The 22,821-nt window shown below is 47.6% G+C and overlaps 1 protein-coding gene across 1 annotated transcript; it reads right to left on the reverse strand.

Moving 5' to 3' along the window:
* Positions 1 to 651: 651 nt before the first annotated feature.
* Positions 652 to 21,415, reverse strand: LOC117039088 (trichohyalin-like). Its single transcript, XM_033136123.1, has 17 exons — positions 21,299 to 21,415; positions 21,040 to 21,152; positions 17,476 to 17,596; positions 16,028 to 16,183; positions 15,061 to 15,273; positions 13,859 to 13,921; positions 12,268 to 12,363; positions 11,741 to 11,821; positions 11,093 to 11,275; positions 8,803 to 8,922; positions 5,425 to 5,630; positions 4,423 to 4,561; positions 3,422 to 3,505; positions 2,461 to 2,657; positions 2,286 to 2,364; positions 1,416 to 1,625; positions 652 to 958 (listed from the first exon to the last, which is right to left on the reverse strand). The coding sequence occupies exons 1-17, from the start codon at positions 21,413 to 21,415 to the stop codon at positions 899 to 901; spliced, it is 2,238 nt and encodes a 745-aa protein (XP_032992014.1). The 3' UTR covers positions 652 to 898.
* Between the last annotated feature and the right edge of the window lie 1,406 nt (positions 21,416 to 22,821).

Genomic DNA, 22,821 nt, shown 5'->3' on the forward strand with positions numbered 1-22,821 from the left:
TCCATTTCAAAAATTTGATTAGAAATCCTACTATTATTATTTTTTAAAGATAAAGGCTTATTCTGACAAATTTATCACCACTTGCTAGGGACCCTTTGCCATCCTTGGTTGCCATTCCCCCTCAAAGGTACAATAGCTCTTCCCTTTAAACCTCTGCCCTGCTACGAAAGAGTCATAGCACAATTACAGCCACAATCACACGACTGACCAGATTAGCTGCCAGTGGCTGCCCAAACTCAGCACTTAAAAAAAATATTGAAGTTCTCCATCGCATCATTTTGTGTGTTACATTTATACCCCACATTTCTTCAAAGGAGCTCAATGTGGCATGAACACTTTGACCCCCCCTCCATTTTTCCCCTCACAACAACCCTGTGAGGTAGGTTAGGCTGAGAGTCAGTGATGGGCAGGGAGGTTAATGGCTGAGCAGGGATTTAGAACCCTGGTTCTCCCAGGTCTGACACTAACCACTATACCATGCTGGCTCTCTGTTTAGTATTATAAAAATGAATTTACTATTTATAGATGATACATGCATTTGCGGAGCAGTCTATAGCCCATGAAAGTTTATGCTAGATACATGTGTTATTAGTCTTTAAGGTGCTACAGGATTCTTTGCTGCAAGAGACTAGTATCTCTGGTCCAGCTTTCAGGTTTCCCAGAAACATCCAATTGGCCACCAGAGACATCTAGTTGCCCAGTGTGAGAACAGGATGCTGGGCTAGTTGGACTTCCAGCTTCAGAGCTCTTGTGATGTCCTCAAACCAGCGGCTTCGAAATCTGCTCTTCCAGTCACGGTTATTCCTTCCTCTGCTGTACTCTGCACAAAACACCATTACTGAGTGAAGCTTTTCCGACTTCCTCGCTGTTGTGACTCCTCTGTCCCACTCAGACTGTTCTACTTCCAGCTGCTCTTACTGTGCAGCTGAGAGGAGGAGAGCTCCGCTGTCGGGTGCCTCTGAAATGCAGGAAGGGGCGTGGGATGCAGGATGCGTAAGATGATGCATATGTGGAGAAAGTGGATCAGGCAGAAAACTCGTATTGCTGGAATTCAGCGCCAGTCAATGAGGTGGAATGATGGAAAATACAGGAAAATGCAATATGCTGTGCACACACATTATGTAAAATAATACACTCCGCAAAATATAAATAAATGCATAATTTTTGTTTTGCTCGCCATTGAGAGCAGTGAATTGCTGTCGACAGCCATTCAAAATCTCCAGTTTCTCGGCTCTCCACAGGCCACTTCCAAGCATATCTTCTCCCCCATATGGACTAGAAACTCGCCTTAAAAAATTGAAACAGCTTCTCAGCCAAATAATTCCCAGTAGGTCCCGTCCCTCCAGTGCTCCTGCGGAATTAAGACCTTGCCCTTTCTACTCCCCTGTCCCCCAAGAGCTGAAACAAGCTCTTACCTTGCTTCTGTAGGTGAGATCCCCCCGCAGACGGCCACAGCTGCTTGCGCTGGCTCTGCAATACATGGCATTCTCTGCCCTCAGTTCTCGGATTCGTCTCTGCAGTTGCAGCAGCAGTCTTGGGGTGCTGAAGAGGCGCTGGCTGGAGAAAGGGTCTGCATTCAGCGCCGGAGAACAGAGTGGGCCGGGGTGCAGGTATTCGTTTCGGCCCTGCAGAAAGCAGGTTGGAGAGAGGAAGGAACAGCTGTGAAATGCAGCAAAAAGGACTGAGGTCATCAACTAGGAGAGACAAACGTCAGGCAGGGTGAGGCCCTCCAGGTCTCAGTCTGGCCTGCCAGACTTTCCCCAGGATACACCCCCCCCTCAAGTGCTTTTGTCTGGCTAGAGTCTGTTCTGCAATTGTGTCCCTTGGGTGGAGGGCAGAGAGCGTTTGTGGAAACTAACCTACCGTACAAAGGTAAAAAACTCACACGTGTTGCCCTGCCCACTTTTGCCTTGGCCTCCGCCCACCACTGGCATGTGGCCCCAAGATGGTTGCCCAGACTTCATACCCAAGTCAGACCAGTAGCCCATCTAGATTGGAAACATCTGCATGACTGGCAGCAGCTCTACAGGATTTCAGATGGTCTCTCCCAGCCCTACCTGGGATTGAACCGGGGACCTTTTGCATGCAAGGCAGATGCCCTGCCACTGAACCACACCCCTTCCCTGATGCTCTAGCACTGCACTGCAGCCTTGCTGGACAAGAGGCATGCATGGAGGCAGTGGCTCAGTGTACACAGAGCAGGGGTCCCGACTCCCACATCGTTCACACTGCCCAAAGGGGGCAGGCATTTGCCAAACTCCTCCCAAGCACCCCTTCCCCTTTACCATGCAGAACTGTCTGAAATCCAAACCGGATGCCTCCAGGTTCCTGTGAAAATCCATGGGCTTGTCTCTGGACAGGCGCCTGCAAGGGGACAGAGAAAGCCGCAAAACCTCTCACCATAGTGTAACTTGTTCTCCCAACTGACGTGTACTTTCAGATAGCTCCTGGGGTCCTCACCTCTCCACCTCCGCCTCCAGCTCCTCCTTAAACTCACTGGCCAGTTGGCAGGATGTCCTGCCCTTCCAAGAGGCCACACTTTTCTGGCTTTGCTGCTCGCCGTCCTTCTGCAGCTGCTGGCGCAGCGATGCGTCTTCCTTCCCCGCCGTCTCCTTCACCCAGCTGCTCTGCAAGGTGGCAATGTCTTCCAGGTGCTCCTGAACGGGGAACCGGATTGCCCTGGCTCAGTGGCAGAGCTTTTCATGAAGAAGGGTGCTAGGAGATCTGGAATGACCCCCTGCCTGAAACCCCGGAGAGCTGCCAATTTGTCTGACTCCCCAGCAGAACTTGCAGGCTTGGCAAACATTTTCACCGCCAAGCATCAACCCTGCTCCATGTTGCCACAGATGGTGGCTGACCTTTGTCCGGAATGGTTGGCTGATGTTCCATCAAATGGGACAAGAATTGGGCTCCTGATAGCTGGGAATGGCTTCCTAGCCTTTGGAATGAGATTACCACCAGTTTACAGGGATGTGTTCAGCCCCACCAAACAACAGCACCTCTCCCCTCCTGCTCCTTTCCTTCTGACCGTGGAGCCACCCTCTCTTCCATGAATTTGGCTAATCCTCTTTTAAAGCCTTCCAAATTGGTAGCCATCCTTGCCTCAGGGCCACCAATGAAGTTGGAAGGTTGCCAGGGAGAAAAGAGAAAATACTTCTTCAAGCAGTGCATAGTTAGAACTACGGAACCTGCTCCTACCAGTTCTAGCATTATAGAAGAGGAGCTTTACTTCACTGACTAGTTTATAATTTTAAGAAATGCTGTGTGTGCTGAACAATATATTTTTCTTTACACGTGCAGCTGTGGGTAGGTGCTCTTTTAAACCCGGGTCCTCTGACACTGCATGAAATGCAATGGTGAAAATCAAGCGGAAGGCAGCCACAGCTGTGCAGAGCTATTGGTGTGTGTGTGTTTTGCTCACCTGGACTAGTTGCTCCTTCAGAGCATCCAGAGCTGACTGGTTCTCCAGGTGAAGCTTCTGCTGCTGCTGCCTCAGCTCCCGCTCCTGACATGGCAGAAAAGGCACAGCAGTTGGCCAGACAATTAAAGGACTGCACTTGGAATGGAGGTATAAAAATTTGCCTCCTACTGAGCTGGGGTTATATACCGTATTTTTCGCTCCATAAGATGCACTTTTTCCCTCCTAAAAAGTAAGGGGAAATATCTGTGCGTCTTATGGAGCGAATGGTGGTACCTGGAGCTGAATTGTCCAGGGGCCAAAAGAGGATCATGCTTTTTATTTTACAAAGAGAAAAGGGGGTGTTGAAAGGACCCCGCTCAGCAGCTGATCAGCAAGAGATCGGGAGAAAGATAAGAGTCCCCGGCTCCCTTTCAGCCCCGCCCTCCATTGTTGAATGTGCTGCAGAGGGAGGTTGTTTGTTTCCCCAGCGACATGTGACTGGCTGATTAGATTATCTGTCTGGAGACTGTAGAAAAGGCTCCCTTTCCTTTAGAAGCTGCAGAAATGTGAGTTGAACCCCATAAAAATGGGGCTTTTCCTCTTTGCTTTTCCCCCTTTGCAAAAGGAGCTTCGCTTTTCCCCCTTTGCAAAAAACGCTGCAAAACCTTTAGCTGATCCTCAAAAAACCAGGGCTTTTCCCTTTGCAAAAAAGCTGCAAGACCTTTAGCTGATCCTCAAAAAAACTGGGCTTTTAGAAGAGGAAAACCAGAAAAAAAAAATCTTGTTTCCTCCTCTAAAAACGAGGTGTGCCCTATGGTCCGGTGCACCCTATGGAGTGAAAAATACGGTACTCCACTATGGTGTTCTGGGCTCTTGCCGGCAGCCAATTTCTCTCCCATCATTAATGGAGCAAGCCTGATTGATCCCAAACCTTCCTTGCTCAGGGGACTGTGGCCCCCAGGCTGCCTTTGTTATATCCTCCCCCCCCCCCAGGCAAGAGATGGCAGCTCAACCCCATTTACCTTCTCCCTCTGGATCTGAAGGGCCTGGTGCCTCTGCGCCTCTGCCTCGTGCTTTAGTTCTCGGAGGTAGCGCTGAGTTTCTTCTGTCACTTCTTGCAAGGCCCGGAGGGCATGGCTGGAGGAGAGGAGGGCTGGCTTCCTTGGGGGGTGAAGAGAGGTAGCCTGAGATAGCGGCCAGGACTTCCAGGGTCTTTGGGGGAAAGTGCAGTCACTTAGTAGGTCACCCCCCCCCACCCCACCCCAATTCACACAATCCCTTCCTCCAGGTAAATGTAACGCACGAACAGGCCGCAAAGCCACAGGCCAACGTGAGCCTGTGGGGGAAAAACAAGGTACTCCTGTGGTTTAGCGACTGGGCTGTTGGACTCATCCCCAGCTGGCTGTGAAAGTCACTGGGTGGCCCATCAGCTGAAAGAGAGAACACAACTGTCCCGGCCTGCCTCACAGGGTTGTTGTGAGGATAGCATGTTGGGTGGAGGGAACTGTGTGCCTGAACTCCTTGGGGGGGGGGGAATGGGCAAGCTAAACATGGGCCAAAGATAAGAAGCCAACTCTCTGATAGCAACAAATAATACAGTTTTTAAAAAAAAAAAAAAACTTTTTTAAAAACACCCAAAAGACCAGAAGTAAAACTGTAAACTGTATATGCAGAGGACAGGAAGTTGTGAAACTATTTTGGAGAAATAAAAGCAAAGCCTCCCCACCCCCTGAAATCAGGCTGCAGAGTTAAAAATAACAAACAAACCAAAGACATAGGTGATGGGGGAACCATGTCCTGAGATTCCCACACTGCAGGGGGTTGGACTAGATGACCCTCAGGGGTCCCTTCCAACTCTGCCATTCTATGATTCCATGAAAGACAGGAAGCTAGAAAGTGGCTAGGACTGTTAGAGGCGAGATAAAATGTAAAGAACTAATTTCAACCCAGGAAGAGCGCTGGGTTCCGTGTTTCTGCAAAAGCAATGCCATTCCGCCCCCCTCCCCATTGGATCTAACTTGTACCCTTGCAGCATCTGGGGCAGGCCGGCCTTTTGGGGTAGCAGGTCCCGGAGTCTCTGGCATGCTAAGGCAACCTCCCTGGCCAGAGAGCCGTCAGCCCTTGCAGTCTGTGCCTGGGACGTCTCGCGCTGCTCGGCCAGCAGGAGGCGCTGCTCCTCCTCCATCCGCTGCAACTGCATTCGCCACATTTCCTTCTCCTGAAGCTTTTCCTAGGCAGAGAGAGAGAGAGAGAGACAGAAACCACGCTGCCTTGATAAGAGATCTCTGATGTACCCCAGGCTTGTCACGGCTAACATTTACACAGTATCAGTGTGGAAAGGCATCGCTGCACATGCTAAAAGGTCCCAAATTCTTTACCATTTAAAGTACTCATTTTTACATCCTTGAGATATCAGTGACTTCCCTTCTTCTCTTTCCATGGTTCATTTTACATATCATGAATCCCTGCACGTTTTACAGAAACTATACCATTCAGTATTCCATTATTACACCCATCGTAACTTATTTACACTGTTGAATTTATCTTAATTGCTGCCAGCGTTTTCAGCTGTACACAGTTATTTCCCATATACAGTACAGTCATACCTCGTGTTACAAACGCTGCGTGTTGCGTTCGTCATGGGTTACGAACCCACCAAACCTGGAAGTACCAGAACAGGTTACTTCCAGGTTTGGCAGTTCGCGCGTGCGCAGTCGTGTCAAATGACATCACGCGTATGCGCAGAAGCGCCGAATCACGCGGCGAGCATGCGCAGACGCGGTGCTCAGGATGCAGACAGCTCAGGATGCGAACAGGGCTCCGGAACGGATCCTGTTCGCATCCAGAGGTACCACTGTATTCAACAAATGTTTCCCAATCTTCTCTAAACCTACATACTTCTTGTTCTCTTATTCTATATGTTAAGTCTGCAAGCTGCGCATATTCTGTCAACTTAACTTGCCAGTCTTCTTTAGTTGGGACTTCGCTCGTTTTCCATTTTTGGGCTAACAAAACACAGGCTGCAATAGTAGCATACATAAATAACCTTTTTTGACACCTGGGAATTTCAGTCTGAATTATCAGGGAGTACTTTTACACATTTTTTTCAATTCATTATGGATCATTTCCCAGTACTCTTTTACCCTTTTACAAGTCCGCCACACATGAAAGAACGTCCCCTCCACCTCTTTGCATCTCCAGCGCTTATCTGATTCAGTCTTATACAAGGTCCCAGATTCAGTACCCAATGGCTGGGAATGTCCCCTGCCTGAAACGCAGGAGAGCTGCTGCCAGTCAGTGCCAACAACACTGAGCTAGATGGACCGACTTCCTATTTAATGCAACTGCTTTTTTTTTTTTAAAGAAACATAAGGACTAGAATCTTGATTTATTTTTAGGCTAAGGGCAGTATAGTTCAGTAGAAGAGCACTTGCTTTGCATGCTAAAAAGGTTCCAGGTTCCATTCCCAATGGCATTTCCAGGTAGGGCTTGGAAAAGGCTCCATGCCCGAAACTTCTGGAGAGCTGCTGCTTGTCAGTGTAGGCAATACTGAACTAGATGGACCAGTGGTCTGATTCAGTAGAAGGCAGCTTCCCAGGCCACACCTGGCATCAGCCCAGGTCTGTGCTCTCCTTTCTGCCTGGCTGCCCCTCAGGCTCCCCACGTCCATAGCAGGTTGTGGGACTTCAGGGCTGTGCTAAGGTGAGGTTTTGAGGAGGAGGGAGGTGGAACTGCAAAGCCAAACTGTTGTTGCTATTGTAAGGATTCTACGGTCCCAAATATAAATTAAATGTTCATAAATGTTGTTGCGTTCCGAATGCAACATGGAAAACATGGGGAAATCACCACTGTGTGGGGTTTGCATGTGTGCAAGTGAGAAAAGGATTTAGAAAGAACAAAACAGAGAGACTGAGCTCTTGACCAGCAAGGCTCTGAGACAGAGTGAGAGAGAAAAAATCCTTTCTCTCCCCCCCCCCCCGACCCAGGCTCCTTTATTAAAACAAAGGGAGAACGTACAGAATTCAAACTAGCCACTGCATGAGTTTGGCCAAACTGCGAGAGGCAGTGAAGGATAGGCGTGCCTGGCGTGCTCTGGTCCATGGGGTCACGAAGAGTCGGACACGACTGAACGACTGAACAACAACAACAACAATCAGATTCACCCAACACACCTCAAGGAGTCTTCACGTGGTAGGCTCAGGTAAACAAAGACTTTCATGAGAGACCCAAGAAACTTCCCACACATCAAAGGACAAGATAATCAAAGGATGGGAATAGATGGCCAGGAACAGGGAAGTCACAAAGATAGCAGGAGGGTAGCAGGGAAGTGAGATTTAAACGTCCCGGCATTACAACCCTTATTATTTACCAGGGTTTGAGGATCAAAGAGCTAAGTTTATCACAGGAATGCCTGGCAAATGGAAATGCAGCACCTGGTCCCAGCAAACCACAACTTAGAATGTGACCTGCCCGCTTAGAGAGAATGGAAGAGAGAAAGAGCCCTATGGGATTTTATCAGAAAGAGCCTCGTGGGATTTTATCAGAAACTTACGCTTTACGAAATCAGGCCCAGTAAATGATATGATTCATATTACATAATTCCTCATCGTAATCCCCAGGTGACTGCCACAAAATGTACCAAGGCAAACACATACGTAAGTATATAAACCACATGTCTGAAATAGTACAGGAGAGCAATCCTGAAGCCATTTTGACTCTCCCAAATAGACCTCAAATATTTCTTTGCAAGGAGGAAGGAAATGGGGAATCTTTCCCATTGTATTTTTGCTTAAAAATCCTGTCTTAAGGGCGTATTTGTGTATGAATAGGGTGAGCCTGTGATCTGGGACTCAGGAACTTAAATATGAACCATCACAAAAAAAATGGCCAGACTGCCCAGGTTAATGCAATCAGTGACCATTATCAGGTATCCTGGCAGACAGGATTTCTGCTGTAGACCGCCTCCTTCTGTGATGTATGTATGTTGATCTTGGGGGTGGTCTCTGGCTACAGGGTGGGCAATTTCAAAAGTCTAATAAATAAATAATAATAATAATATATTTGTACCCCGCCCATCAGGCTGAGTTTCCCCAGTCACTCTGGGCCGCTATATAAGAGCTTGTGCACCATTGTTCAGGGTTCTCTCCTCCCTCCTGCGTGTGGTGAGTGGGAACCCCGTTGCAACAGTTTAATAAAGATCAGGCTTAGTAGTCGCTCTGCTTCTCAATATACTCTGGTTAGCTTCTGTTATTTTCTCCTAAGGACTCCGTACAGGCTCTTGGATACCCCATAAGGGAAAAGGAGCAGTTTCCCCCCTATATTAACATCCTGAATCTACAACTCTTGTTTCTGTGGGAAGGGGATCCCAGAGTGCACAAAGTGGGTTCTTCTTCCCCGCTCACCAACTCCAGCTCCTCTCGCAGCCTCCTCAGGGCTTCTGCCTTCTCCGCCCGCAGCAGAGCCCGGAGGTCTTCCATGGCCCCCTTCTTCTCCCGAGCCTCGCCCTCCAACACCTGGATCCTCTAGGGCAGAAAAAAAACACACCAGGAGAAGCGGTTTTAATGCAAACATCCCTGTCCTGCTCTCTCCTTCTTCCCTCTCAGGAGTGGGGACAGGGGCGGAGCAAGGGGGCGGGGGGCAGTCTGCCCCAGGTACCGCCCTGGGGAGGGTGACACTCTGGGGGCAGGCCCCACCCCCGTGATCGAGTGCGGCAACTTTTAAAAGGCTGCAACGCGCGAACAGCAGCACAGCGTCTGTGCTGCTATTCACGCGCTGCAGCCTTAAAGGTTGCCGCACCGCACGGAAGGGGTGCCGGCCGATCGCGCCTGCCATCTTGGGTGGACATGCGCATGTCCACACATGCACAGTCCACCCAGGAGGCTGCGCACGCGTTGTGACGTCACAACGTGCACACGGGGAGGGGTGCCTTTCAAGTTTGCCGCCCCAGGCGGCAGATTGGCTCCCTCCGCCCCTGAGTGGGGACCCTGCTTCAGTCCAAGGAGATAAGCCCCAGGGCTGCATCCCTTTGTGGACAACGCTTCTGGGGTCACGTGCCACTAGAGGGCGTGGCAGAAGGCAAAAAAGTGGGTGGAGCAACGACTCTTATCTTTGGACATGCACAAACCAGGGGTTCCTCAGCTCCCCACTCCCCTCCCCCCACACAAATACATATAATTTTAAATGAAACCACGGCTTGCAAATTCCAGTGATCACGAATGGATCACCATGCAGGCAAGCAAGAGGCATGATCGGAGTTCAAATACACATTGCAGCCAGGTGTGAACACTCAAGGAGGGTGAAAAGCAGGGCCAGCGAGGGGTGTGGCCTAGGTAAAGTCTCAAGGGCCAGAAAGAGAGCCTTGGAGGGCCACATTTGCTATTCTCCCTGCCACAGAATTGCCCAACCCCCTGCAATGCAGGAATATGGAGCTGTCCTTCAGGGGATCGAACCTGTGACCTTGGTGTTGTCAACATCGCACTCTAACCAACGGAGCTATCCGATCTGTGGCTTAAATGATAACAAATATATATATATATATACACACACACACACACTCTGTTTTACAATTTAAAATATTCATTTAGACCACCTTAAAATATCAATGTCTTCCCTTCTTCTCTTTCCATGGTTCATTTTACATAGCAATAAATCCCTGCATATTTTATATAAACTAAACCATTCAGCAGGGATGTCCAACAGGTCGATTGCGATCTACTGGTCGATCCCTGAGAGGTTCTGTCGAGCGCTTGCTCCTCCATCCGACCCCAACCCCTCGCCCTGCCCCCTCGAACGCTATACTGGAAGTCGGAGCTCTTGCTGTGAGGCTGTCTCATTAGCAATCTCTTGGTGAGCAACTTCTTTTTCTATTTATTCCTTCACCTTGGTCCCCCCCAAAAAACGGGGCTTTTGCCCCTAAAAAAAGCTCAACAACTTTGACCTGAACCGCCCCCAAAAGGGCTAGATCACTGCCAGTTTTTAATTGTGTGAGTAGATCACAGTCTCTTGGAAGTTGGCCGTCGCTGCCATTCAGCATTCCATTGTTTCTTCCACCAAAACTTACTTACCCCGTTGAATTTATCTTAATGCTGCCAACGTTTTCAAGTGTACACAATTATCCCCCATATATTCAATAAACATTTTCCAATCTTCTTTAGACGAATGTTCTTCTCTGATTCTCTAAGATAGGCCCGCAAGCTGCGCATATTCCAACAGTTTTAAGTTGCCATTCTTCTTTGGTTGGGACCTCGCCCGTTCTCCATTTTTGGGCTAACAAAACACGGGCCGCCATAGTGGTGTACATAAATAACCTTTTTTGACACTTGGGAATTTCCATTTGAATTATCCCCAACAAAAAAGACTCTGTTTTGTTTTTTTGTTTTGGAAAGGTGCTTTTAAACATTTTTTTTCCAATTCATTATAAATTATACTCTTTTACCCTTTTAATTGGCAATGGCTCTTGGTGGCCTGGATGAAGATGTGTGTGCATAGGGAAAATATTTGCATGGCTGCAATGTTGCCTACAGAATGAAGATACTGCTCTTCTGGCCCCCCCAAATGCACCATAGAAAAGAATGTGCCCCTCACGACTGCAAAAGTTTATTCCCGCCTGGTCCAGGCACATCTTTCCCCCTCCATCCCGCTCCTTCTGCCAGTGGCTGTCACGGAGATCACAAAATCGCTCTCAACAGCTACCTTGCGGAGGTCGGCTGCTTCGTCCCGCAAGGCCAGGCTGAGTTTCCTCTCCTTCTCCAGGGCTTCCTGGCGTTCCTCCTGCATCTTCCGCTCCTGCTCCTCCAGGGCCTTGCGCTGCATCTGGAGGGCGGCCCTCGTCTCGGCCTCCCGGCTCTTCTGTTCCTGGAGCAGTGATTTCTGAGCCTGAGAAGAACAGCGAAGAGCAATGACCCCCAGAGCAGTTTTCACCATCACTCCCTCTTCCCAGGGAACTCTGGGGATTGCAGTTCTGCGAGGGGAACAGAGGGCCTCTCCTAACAAATCTAAGCATCCTTTTTAAAAAAATAAAATAAAATCAAAGCTAAAACTTTAAACTACAGGACTTTATTCACCATCAACAATGTGGATTTTCACCCAAAAGACAGTTAAGAAATGCGTTAGATGTTTTGGAACATTTGAATAGTGGTTGTTTTTCAAATGTTTCAAACTGTTTTGGAATGTTCTTGCTTCCTTTCTGAATCTGAAGAAGTGTGCATGCACACGAAAGCTCATACCAAGAACAAACTTAGTTGGTCTCTAAGGTGCTACTGGAAAGAATTCTTTATTTTAAAATCTGTTTGCCATGAGGAGGAGGAATGGGCTAAAAATGCAAACAACAACAACAACAACCATTTCCTGAGCTTCCTGCTTTAGCTCCTTGGCTTGCTGTTCCATAGATTTCCGCTGCCGGGCAATTTCAGCATCTCGCTCCTAGGAAGAAAGCAGAAAAGCCCACAGAATTAAACCAGACCAGCGGTTAAACTTAAGACAGGGTCGAGAAGTCATTGCCAGCCTGAGAGACGTATTGCTATGTGGGCAATCTTCTGGGTGCCGCATGTGAGTGGTGGGCGGGACCAGAGCAAAAGTGGGCGGAGCAAGGTGGCTTGACCTGAGGGCCAGATGGATAGTCGTGAGGGGCCACATTGGGTCTCTGGGTCTGCAGTTCTCCACCCCTGCCTTAAGAACCTAAGAATCCAGTTTGGACAAAGTCAGGCTTATGGTCCATCTAGTTTAGTACTGCTGGCACAGTCATAAGCTTGTTGTGGGGGGTAAAAGTTAACCCCTTGGGGAAAAAAAGTTGGGATAGAAATGTTATTGCTAGCACAAGAGCAGCCCAGTAGCAGCCCATGCCACAAGGCATGGTGGGTAATAGCCACCTTTATGGTCTTGCGAAGGTCATCTGTCTCTTTCTGAAATTTGGCCGCTTGCTCCTGGAGGGCTCTGGCTTTTGCCTGCTTCAGGCTCTCTGCAAGCTGAGAGAGAGAGAGAAAGAGGGAAATCAGTCAGAACATGCCACATTTCACGCTGCTTTTGGTCAAAGAGCCACTGCAAAACAACAACAACGAGAAATAATAAGAAAAATATGCCACTCTGGATGGCTTCCAACAAATTAAAACAAAATACAACATCAAACATTTAAAGCTTCCCTAAACAGGGTTGCCTCCAGATGTCTTCTAAAAGTCAGGTAGTTGTGTATCTCCTTGACATCTGATGGGAGGGTGCTAATACCAAGAAGGCCCTTTGCCTGTAACTTCTCACAGTGAGGGAACCGCCAGAAGGCCCTCAGAGCTGGACCTCAGCGTCCGAGCTGAACGATGGGGGTTTATACTGAGTCAAACCATTAATCCTATTAATTCAGTAGTGCCTACACTGGCTGCCAGCAACTCTCTAGATTTTCAGGCAGAGAGTTTTCCCCCAATCTTCCCTGGATATTGAACCCGGGACCTTCTGCATGCAAAGCAGGTACTCTGTCGCTGGGCTACAGCCCTTCCTTCAAAATAAAAATAAGTTCCCAGCCCTCAAAGTTCTGAATTAAAGGGATGATTGAAATCAGAAGCTTCCTTATACTGAGTCAGACCATTAGCCTGTCTAGCCCAGTACTGTCTACACTGACTAGCAGCAGCTCTCCAGGGTTTTGGACAGGGGACACTGCCAGAAATGGAACCTGGAACTTTCTGCAACCTAAGCAGATGCCCTGCTATTCCCAACAGCAGCACCCACGAAAAGATGGTTAGCAAAGGCAGTAGTTGTGCCAGCAAATTCATGCTGGGCAGATCATGGCACTTGGGGGGGGGGGGAAGCCAACTTTATTTTTTAATAATAATAATAATAATAATAATAATAATAATAATAATAATAATAATTTTATTTATACCCCGCCCTTCCCAGCCAGAAAACCGGGCTCAAGGCGGCTAACATCAATTAAAATCACAGCAAGAAACATAAAAACGATCAATTTAAAATAACAGATTAAAATACAAATTTAAAAATTCAATTTGCAGAAAATAAGAAGCAAAAGCAGCTTCCTAGCTCTAAGGACTGTAGAGAAAAACTCTGGGCACAACTCTCAGCCTACAATGAACGGCCCCCAAAACACCTCCTGGAGATACCAAAGACGTTGCACGATACAAACAGGCAGCTGCTGATTTCCATTATATTTCGAAATGTTTAAATGTCTGTTTTTTAACTTTGTAATTTATGGAGAATTTTAATGGGTGGTTGTTATTTTTTTTAATAAACCATGTTCTATTTACAACCAAGCAGCATATAACCTGTGTTAGATAGAATAATTAAAACGGCTTAATCCAAAGGCAGGATTTGGGTTTCGTGGTTGCGGAACAGCCACGGACCAAACCAAACCCCAATCACAACTAAGGCAGTGAAGCTCAGCCCGTTTCCTCCTTGCAGTGGGGCTCACGAAAGGGACATTCTCGCGGGGAAGGAGCCAAGGGGAGCTGCCGTGCCTACCTCTCGCAGGGCTTGCTGCTTTTTGCCCTCCAGCTCTTCCTGCAGCTGAGTAAGTTCTTCCTCCTGTAGAAAAGAAAAGAAGCCTCCACAGCTGTCTGGTGAGGGGTTCCCTAACACACATGTGGCGGTACCACCCTTTTGCATCTACGATGGTACCTTGGTTCTCAAATGCCCTGGGTCTCAAACACCGAAAACCCGGAAGTAAGCGTTCCGGTTTTCGAACGTTTTTCGGAAGCCGAATGTCCGATGCGGCTGTCGGCTATTGTTTCCGGGGTGCCTGCGCCAATCAGAAGCTGTGCCTTGGTTTTCGAACATTTCAGAAGTCAAACCCACTTCCGGAACGGATTAAGTTTGGCGCTTTTGTTTTTGCTATTTATTTTGAGTTTTTGAGGCTTTTTCGGCTCGTTTGTTTTTGTGACTGTGTGGAACCCAGTTCAGCTACTGATTGATTGATTGATTGATTGATTGACTGATTGTGTGACTGCGGAAATGGATAAAAGCCCCCCCCCCATCCAAACAATAACTATCATCAGTGCAGGTAAGGAAAAATCATTTTAATTTTTATCATCTACAATACTGTCTTATTTATTTTATAGTACAGTGCATTGATTACTGCTTTCATTTTATAGACCAATGGTCTCGTTAGATAGTAAAATTCATGCTAAATTGCTGTTTTAGGGGTTATTTTTAAAAGTCTGGAACGGATTAATCCATTTTGCATTACTTTCTATGGCAAAGCGCGCCTTGGTTTTGGAACGCTTTGGTTTTGGAATGGACTTCCGGAATGGATTAAGTTTGAGAACCAAGCGACCACTGTACCTAAGAACTGAAAAGGAGCCTGGCTGCTGCATCAGACCAATGGCCCTTCTAGTCCAGCATCCTCTTCTCACAGCGGCCAACCAGATGCCTCTTCTGGGAAACGCACAAGCAGGACCTGAGCCCAAGAGCCCTCTCTCCTCCTGCAGCTTCCAGCAACTGGCATTCAGAAGCATTGCTGCCTCTGGTCATGGGGTCAGAGTGCAGCCACTGTGGCTAGTAGCCATCGATTGCCCTCTTCTCCTTGAATTAGTCCGATCCTTTTTTTAAAAGCCACCCCAGTTGGGGCCACCCCGTCTCCTGCAGCAGGGAGTTCCATAGTTAGACCGAGCAACAAAGTCGCCACGCACACAATTGCAAATCCCAGCCCCCGAACGAAAAGCCACCTTCTGTTGCCGCAACGAGTCCAGCTGCTTCTTGCGCTCCTTTGCCAGGCTCTCCGCAGTGACGCTCCAAGATGCCTTTTCAGCCTCCAAGGCAGAGGTGGTCTGGCGCAGCCTCGAGAGCTCCAGCTCCTTCTCCTCAAGGGTTGCCTGCAGAGCTGAGATCCTCCGCTCCAGCCCCTGCCGCACGCCTGCCTCACTGGCCCCTGCAGCAACCTGTGCTTGGAGGAAGTCACACAACAGTGGCCTCTCTTGGTGTGAGCAGGCCGCAAAGCTGGTGCAGAAGACCCCTGGGAAGATCGACACACGGCAGGTAAGACCTGGGTGAAATTTACGCAGCTGCCACCCTTCCCCAGGTGCACAGCCAACCATAGGGCTGCCATACGCCCGGGATTTCCCAGATATATCCAGGATTTTCCCATTGGAAATAGCGTCAGCGAGGAATTTCTGAAAATCACAAAAATGTCTGGGAAAACCCAGATGTATGGCAACCCATGTCCGAAGTGTTGATTTTTTTTGGTGAATTTCCTTAAAAATAGCTAAAATAGTCCCCCTCCCCCGAAAAAGAAAAGCTCAACAACTTTGCCAAAAAAAACCTCAGTTTCTGAGCTATTTTTTCTTCATTTTATTTTATTGGTTTTCCAAATCATTACAAATCAAACCAAATTACTTTAATTTATTACAATTTCTTTTTAAAAAAAATCAGGTTGCAACCATATTGCTTTGGGCTATTTTTAAGGAAAATCACCCAAAATGACATGTCTGACATAGGTTGCTATAGATCCAGATTTCCCGGACATTTTTGCGGTTTCCGCCTGGAAATACTGCTTCCGCCTGCAGTATTCTGAATATGCCTGGGAAATTCCAGGCGTATGGCAACCCTAGCTTAGCAACCCCGGTGACTGGGCCTTAAAAGATGGCTGCCAAGGTCCAATGTCATGAGCCTAGAGAGCCTGCCAAGCGTTCCTACCTCCTGCAGTGGTTCTGCTCCGTCCCCTGAGGTTTCCTTCACAGAGGCCAGCTCTACTCTGGAGGACCTCAGCTGATGCTTCAAGGAAGACAGCTTGCCCTCCAGTTGGCTCACCTGGAACTTCAGCTCCTCCTTCTCGGCGGCTAACCGAGACACCTGTTGGAGGAGACAGCAGGAGTTCAAGAGGCCCGTTGCCTGCTAAGGGCATTCTGGTCCACAAACTGGCTAGCCTCCCCACAGCCTGGCGGTTGTCAGCTTGTGGCAATGCAGGAGTCGGCTTTCTCACCGGTGAAACTGGGCTTTTGGGACACCCCACCCCCCGATGCTGAAGCAACATCAACTTCGTTGGACAGGTCCTGTTGTGCGGATGCCTGATTATCGTCTTCCGAAGCAACTACTCTATTCCGAACTTAAAAATGCTGGTGGTCAACAAAAGAGATTCAAAGACTCTCTCAAGGCAAATCTTTAAACACCGACGACTGGGAAACACTGGCCTGTGAGCGCTCCAATTGGAGAACAGCCTTTACCAAAGGTGTTATGGGCTTTGAAGACTGAAATATACTCAGAGTCAAGTGTGAATTTCATGCTCTTTATTCAGCTCATAGTAGTGAGGAATGCAGTTTCCCCAAAACGTTTGCTTTATATACACTATTTACACAATGGGCCCCACGTGATTGGCTAATTCCGGGATACTCCTGTATGCCAATCGGAGTGCCGATTCACTTCCACCTGGAGCTGGATTGGGTGGCTCCTGCGGACCAATCAGACTGCTGCAATCTCAATCCTATTGTTCTGGGACCAATCAGACTGCTGCAATCTCAATCCTATTGTTCTAGGACCAATCAGACTGCTGCATTTTGGATCCTATTCAACTCAGTACATAACAAAGACGCTCAAACTCAGGACGAAAGGGAGAAACATACTAAGAGGAAGGCACGCTTGGCAAACCCTCACTGTGATCAACTCCCACCTGGAAACCTATGTCTCCACTGCGGAAGGACGTGTGGATCCAGAACTGGCTCCCACAGTCACTTACGGACTCACTGTTAAGACCGTGTTTATGGAAGACAATCTTACTCGGCTACGAGGTATCGCCAAAGAAGAAGATGGAAAACACTCCCTGCTGAAAGAGCATTACAGCAAACGGGCAAGTGTACCAACGATGCTCTTGTTTGCTTGCATTGAGAATGGGGTGCGCAGAAACATCTGCATGGCTCGACTGCCGCACACTGCAGAACAGGTATGGGCACAGCCATGGCTCCGCCCAGTTTTGACTTTGGCCCCGCCCCATTGGCATCAGGCCCCCTCCAGAAAGTTGCCCGTGAAGAAGCACGGCCCTCAGGCTGGAAGAAAGCTTCTAAAGAGATACCAGCAATACTTGAGTTGTGTCTTCGCTTGATGCCAATGGAAGAGATCCCACCGGAGGCTTTGCAACCCTTGCCACTTACGTCTGCCTGGGCAGCCCCATGCTGGCTCCTCTGGGTCCTCAGCATGCTCAGCTCCTGCCCCAGCGCCAGCAAGTCCCTCAGGCAGGCTTCCCGCTTGTACTCCAGGAGCAACAGATCAGCCCTGAGTCACAGAGAGCAGCAGGTCAGGCGGGGGGAAATGCCAGGGGTGGGAAGGAGGTGATATGGGGAGGGAGAAGGACCATGTGGACCTTTTTGTTAAAAAGCCAGAAGCTTTCCTGTAAGGCATTATAGGACACAGATTGCCAAAAGAACAGAAGGAGTTACAGTGGTACCTCGGGTTACATACGCTTCAGGTTACATACTCCGCTAACCCAGAAATAACGCTTCAGGTTAAGAACTTTGCTTCAGGATAAGAACAGAAATCGTGCTCTGGCGGCGCAGCGGCAGCGGGAGGCCCCATTAGCTAAAGTGGTGCTTCAGGTTAAGAACCGTTTCAGGTTAAGAACGGACCTCCAGAATGAATTAGGTTCTTAACCCAAGGTACCAATGTATTCATGTATGCTACAACAGCAGCTAGGATTTTACTAGTCCAAAATTGGAAAGATGATAAGATACCAACGAAAGAAGAATGGCAAGTTAAACTTATGGAATACGCAGAAATGGTGAAAACTTACGGGAAGACTTAGAGACAATGACAATAGAGACTTTAAAAAATATTGGGAATCGTTTATGCTGTGTTTACAGAAACACTGTAAAGAAATGGACTCATTAGCAGGATTTGAGTAAACACTTACAACTAAGAAAACAAATGTAAAGGGGACTTCCGGCTGGCGACGCCATAGCGGGTGGTCGGGGCTGCTTCGGCTGCGAGGCGCCCGATCCATCCCGGGGGTTAGGAGCCCCGCAACCGCAAAGCGGGGCTCCGGTTGGGGTGCGGGAAGAGCGTCCCGCACCCTGGGCTCCCCGGCTGCGCCCACGGAGGCTCCGAACCCTTCCCTTGCCCCCCCTGTAAAGGGGGAGTGGGGGTGAAGGGACAACGGAGCCGGGCTTACGGGGATATGCCCCAACCGGGATGCAAATGCGGCGACAAAGCCCGCGGTGAGCGTCTTAGTTCTACCTTTGAAGAATGGAGCCAAAGGAACCCGGTGGTCGTGAGTAACTAATTTGACCAGAAATCGAGCTTTTGGAACGATCCGGGGGGAAGGAGAAAGGCAGCCTGCCTTCTTCCCTTCGAGTTAAAGAAGCTAACCAATTTGAGCGACTGCTGCTACAGGACTGTTACAATGTGCTTAAAATTGATACATGAGACTGGCAAACTTTTTTCTTGGGAAGTAAATTAGTGGAAAATATCTCCATTTAAAGTTGCGGTATCTGCGCTCCAGTTCAGGAAAATGGCGATGAACAGAGAGGCAGGAGCAGAAATTTGATACCCACTTCCTCCCCCTCTGCCAGCATGCTGGGCTTCGTCCTTGAACTGGTACTGAACTCTGGACTAACGGACGAACAGAGGCTCACTGCTTTGAAGGTGGAACTGCTGTACAGGAAAGTCAAAGTCTTGTGTGGGGGTCTGAAAGAGAACCAATTGCCCACAGAGGAGGCTTTTAAAACTTTTAATACTTTGGAAGAAAGTCTTGCCAAAGAGCTGAGAGGGTGTCTGGGAAGATGGAGAGAAATGAGTGAGCTACTTCGGAGAAGAAACTCGCCTTTTGGGGGTGGCAGTCCCAAGGCGACGGTAAGATTTGTTATATCCAGTCCCCGAGGTGTGAGCTCGGGGGCCAGGGACAGAGAATTATGGTTTTTACAAGAAGAAAAGGAATGCTACAAAGAACCGGAGAAGCTGAGAGACGACGAGATGGACATCCTGGAGCTCGTGGCAAGGAGAGTTTTGGACTGTGCCTGGATCTGTGGACGCTTGGAGAGGGAAGCCACAGGGAAATTCAGTGTTGATGCCACCAGGAGAAGAATAATGGACAGAGGGGGTGTGGGGTGAAACACTAAGTAAAATTTGAAGTAGCCTGTCATGGAATTTTGAAATCGGAGGGTGAATACTGTCAACAATCTTTTTGTTTTATTTTTTGTTTGAATATGAAAGGAGATATTTTGAGTTACTATGTTATTAGCAGCAGTTTAAAGGATAGAAGAGATAGATATGATACAAATGATTGGTGAAGATTCTAATGGAAGAAGAATTATGATGAGATATTACTACGATGATGTATTGTTAGTTAAATGTTGAATATATAATTGTGTGTAATTACATAATTGAATTTGAATTTCAGGAGAAATGGTTATAAAATAGATTAAGGATATGAACTCGAAGGAGAAAGGGCAGGGGAAGTCAATGGTCAAGATATGGAAATAGAAATTTTCTTCTTAAAGAAAAGATGCAACAAGAAAACTTGACACTGTTTGTATTTGTTTTATCAGTGTATTTGTTTTGTATTTGTTTAATTGTAGGTGTGGGTGTGGGTATATGTTGTTATAAGAAAAAGGTCAATAAATTCTTATAAAAAAAAAAGAAAACAAATGTAAAGATTAAGAAACAACAACTTGGGAATTACTTAAGTGTAAGATACAATTGGAAGGGAAATATGGTAAAGTTAGGAATATAAGAGCATTTAATTAGATTAACAAAAAAAGGGAAAATAAATTAAGCAGAAGTAGCTAATATTTAACGAACCAGAAGGGGAAGCTGAGGGAAGTCATAAGGTGGGTTTTCTTTTATATGATAAATGTGTGGAATATTAAACTGTATTTATTTTTTATTTATTTTTTAAAAAAGAAGGACCTTGTGGCCTCAGGCTGGCAACAGAGGATCAAGGGGCGCTGGGCTCAGCATTCCGAAGTACCTCTATAATGATTTCTTATTTTGATATCTCTGCCATTGTATTTTAACAAATTGCAACTGTCTCGTATAGCACTTTTATTGTGAAATCACTTCAAGACCCTACATAGGAAATAAATAATGGCAAGGATAACCGTAACAACTGAAACAACAAGAAGGTTCCTGCGTTGCAGAGTCTGGATGACCCTCGTGGTCCCTTACTGACTCTGACTCCTTACACCTCTGTGTGATCACTGAGGTTTTTGGGGGAGTCAATGGTTCCCCACTCCCCCACCATGCAAGTTATATTTTATTAAATTTCAAAAGTTTCACGTATACACTCCAATACATAATAAGCTTTTCTTTTGATTTTTATCAACTTCCCACCCCATTTTTCATAGTGCTGTTTATTCCTCCCCGTTTGCTGCCCCCAATCTTCTTTGAGGGGAGCAAAACAAGAAAGCAACAAAACTTCACGTCCTCAACTTTGCAGGATTTCTCTTTCGCACACAGTTCCAAAAACAGACAGGGGGAAAGGGGGAAGGAGGATCGTTTTCCAGGTTTTCCAGCTTCCGCCTGCAAAATAGCACCCCTCCAGTGCTCAGCAGCTGGACTCTGGAGTCACAAGAAGGGCCCATGGTTGGAGGAAGCCCCCACCCACCTGGCAAGCTGGGAGCCTCAGTGGCGCCCCCTAGAGGCTTCACCCGGGTCTGAGACCCCAGCTAGACCCGACCCCCATTAGCTAAGGCCCTGCCCCTAGCCACCCCTGCCCCACATACCTGGCCTCATCCGCTTGGCTCCGTTTCTCTTCCACGTGCAACTGCAGCCTCCTTGCCTCCCTCTGGCTCTTCTCCAGGGCCTCCCGAAAAGTCTCCAGCTCCAGAGCGACATGCTAGAAAGAGGAGGAAAGTCGTGGGTTTCGCTCCTCTGCCGTCCCCCTTCCAGGTCATGGGTAGTTTAGAGCAGGCTGTGCACTGGCTAGCTAGACCATGTCCTTTGCCTGTGGAACTCCCTCCCACTAGAGTTTTGGCTCTGTACCTTTTTCTGCTGGAGGACACTCTGCAGGGACACATCAGCTTCATGGATCTGGGCCCTTTTCTGCGACAGTTTTTCTTCTTCCAATTCCAACTCCTGTTGAACAAAGGCTTTTATCATTATTGTTTTTAAGCAAACAAACCCCTAAGTCCCGCCCTAAATGTTGGGTTTCTTTTGATCACACCTTCGTTCGTACTTTGCAGTCTTACCCAACTCAGCGCCCTCCAGTCATTTTAATATTTCAAAACTTAACTTCCTTCCTCCTCTTTCTGCGGTTCCTTAAACTGATTTTTATCATCACACCTATTAGAAATATTTTTTTCTCCTTGTGATGTTATCAGAGTTATCAATATTCTTCCTTGCTCGTCTTCCGATAGTTGCTTTGGATCCAGTTTGGGTTTTATATACATTACCACTCCTCTCTTCTTTATTACGTCAGAGGCTACAAAGTCCTTTCCCAATCTTTAATTAATCAAAACCCCTCTGTGTTTATTCACAACATGTATTTCGTTATTCGCAACATGTATGAATCACTTTCAAATTTAACTTTTTAAACCACATGTTCAATCTTGTTCCTTTGGGTTTTATTATTAAGTCCATTTACATTCCAAGTTAAGATTTTCAACGCCATCTTGTTCTTTATTTATTTGTCTCTCGTCTTGATCTCTGTTGACTCTTCTTCTTCCAAACCAAACACCCTTTCTCCTGCTAATTCTTTTCCATATTTTCTCCAGAATTTGTCTGCGTCATTGGGATCCCAACCCCTTTGTTTTCTTCCTTTAGGTAAAGGTAAAGGACCCCTGGACGGTTAAGTCCAGTCAAAGGCGACTATGGGGTTGCGGGGCTCATCTCACTTTCAGGCCAAGGGAGCTGGCGTTTGTCCACAGACAGCTTTCCAAGTCATGTGGCCAGCATGGCTAAACCGCTTCTGGCACAACGGAACACCATGACGGAAACCAGAGCGCACGGAGCACACATTTACCTTCCAGCTGCAGTGGTACCTATTTATCTACTTGCACTGATGTGCTTTCAAACTGCTAGGTTGGCAGCAGCTGGGACAGAGCAACAGGAGCTCACCCCCGTTGCGGGGATTCGAACCGCCGACCTTCCAATTAGAAAGCCCAAGACCACAGCGCCACCCGTGTCCCTATTTTCTTCCTTTATGTGTAAAAGATAGTCCTTCAGGATATTCTCAGCGCTAAGGGATTTTGTTATAACTCAGTGCACCCGCCAAATATTTATAATTTACTCTTTTCTTTAACAATTTCATCGGGATTTCTTTCAAAATTATTATTTTCTGCTCATCGATCTGGAGACAGCCTGCTTGCCTTGGCTTTTCTTTTTTTAAAAGGGCTTTTCTCCCTGCTGCCGGGCGGAGCCGCCCACAGGCGCAAGGGGCGGGGCGGGCCAGCGAGGATGGGGTGTCATCCTTGTGACAAGCGTGACACCCCTCTTCCTCGCTGGCCGCCCGGCAGCTCCACCCTGACAGCGGGGAGAAAAGCCCTTTAATAATAATTAAAAAAGGA

Source organism: Lacerta agilis, chromosome 17, assembly GCF_009819535.1.
Source record: "Lacerta agilis isolate rLacAgi1 chromosome 17, rLacAgi1.pri, whole genome shotgun sequence".
In the NCBI taxonomy this organism is placed as follows: domain Eukaryota; kingdom Metazoa; phylum Chordata; class Lepidosauria; order Squamata; family Lacertidae; genus Lacerta; species Lacerta agilis.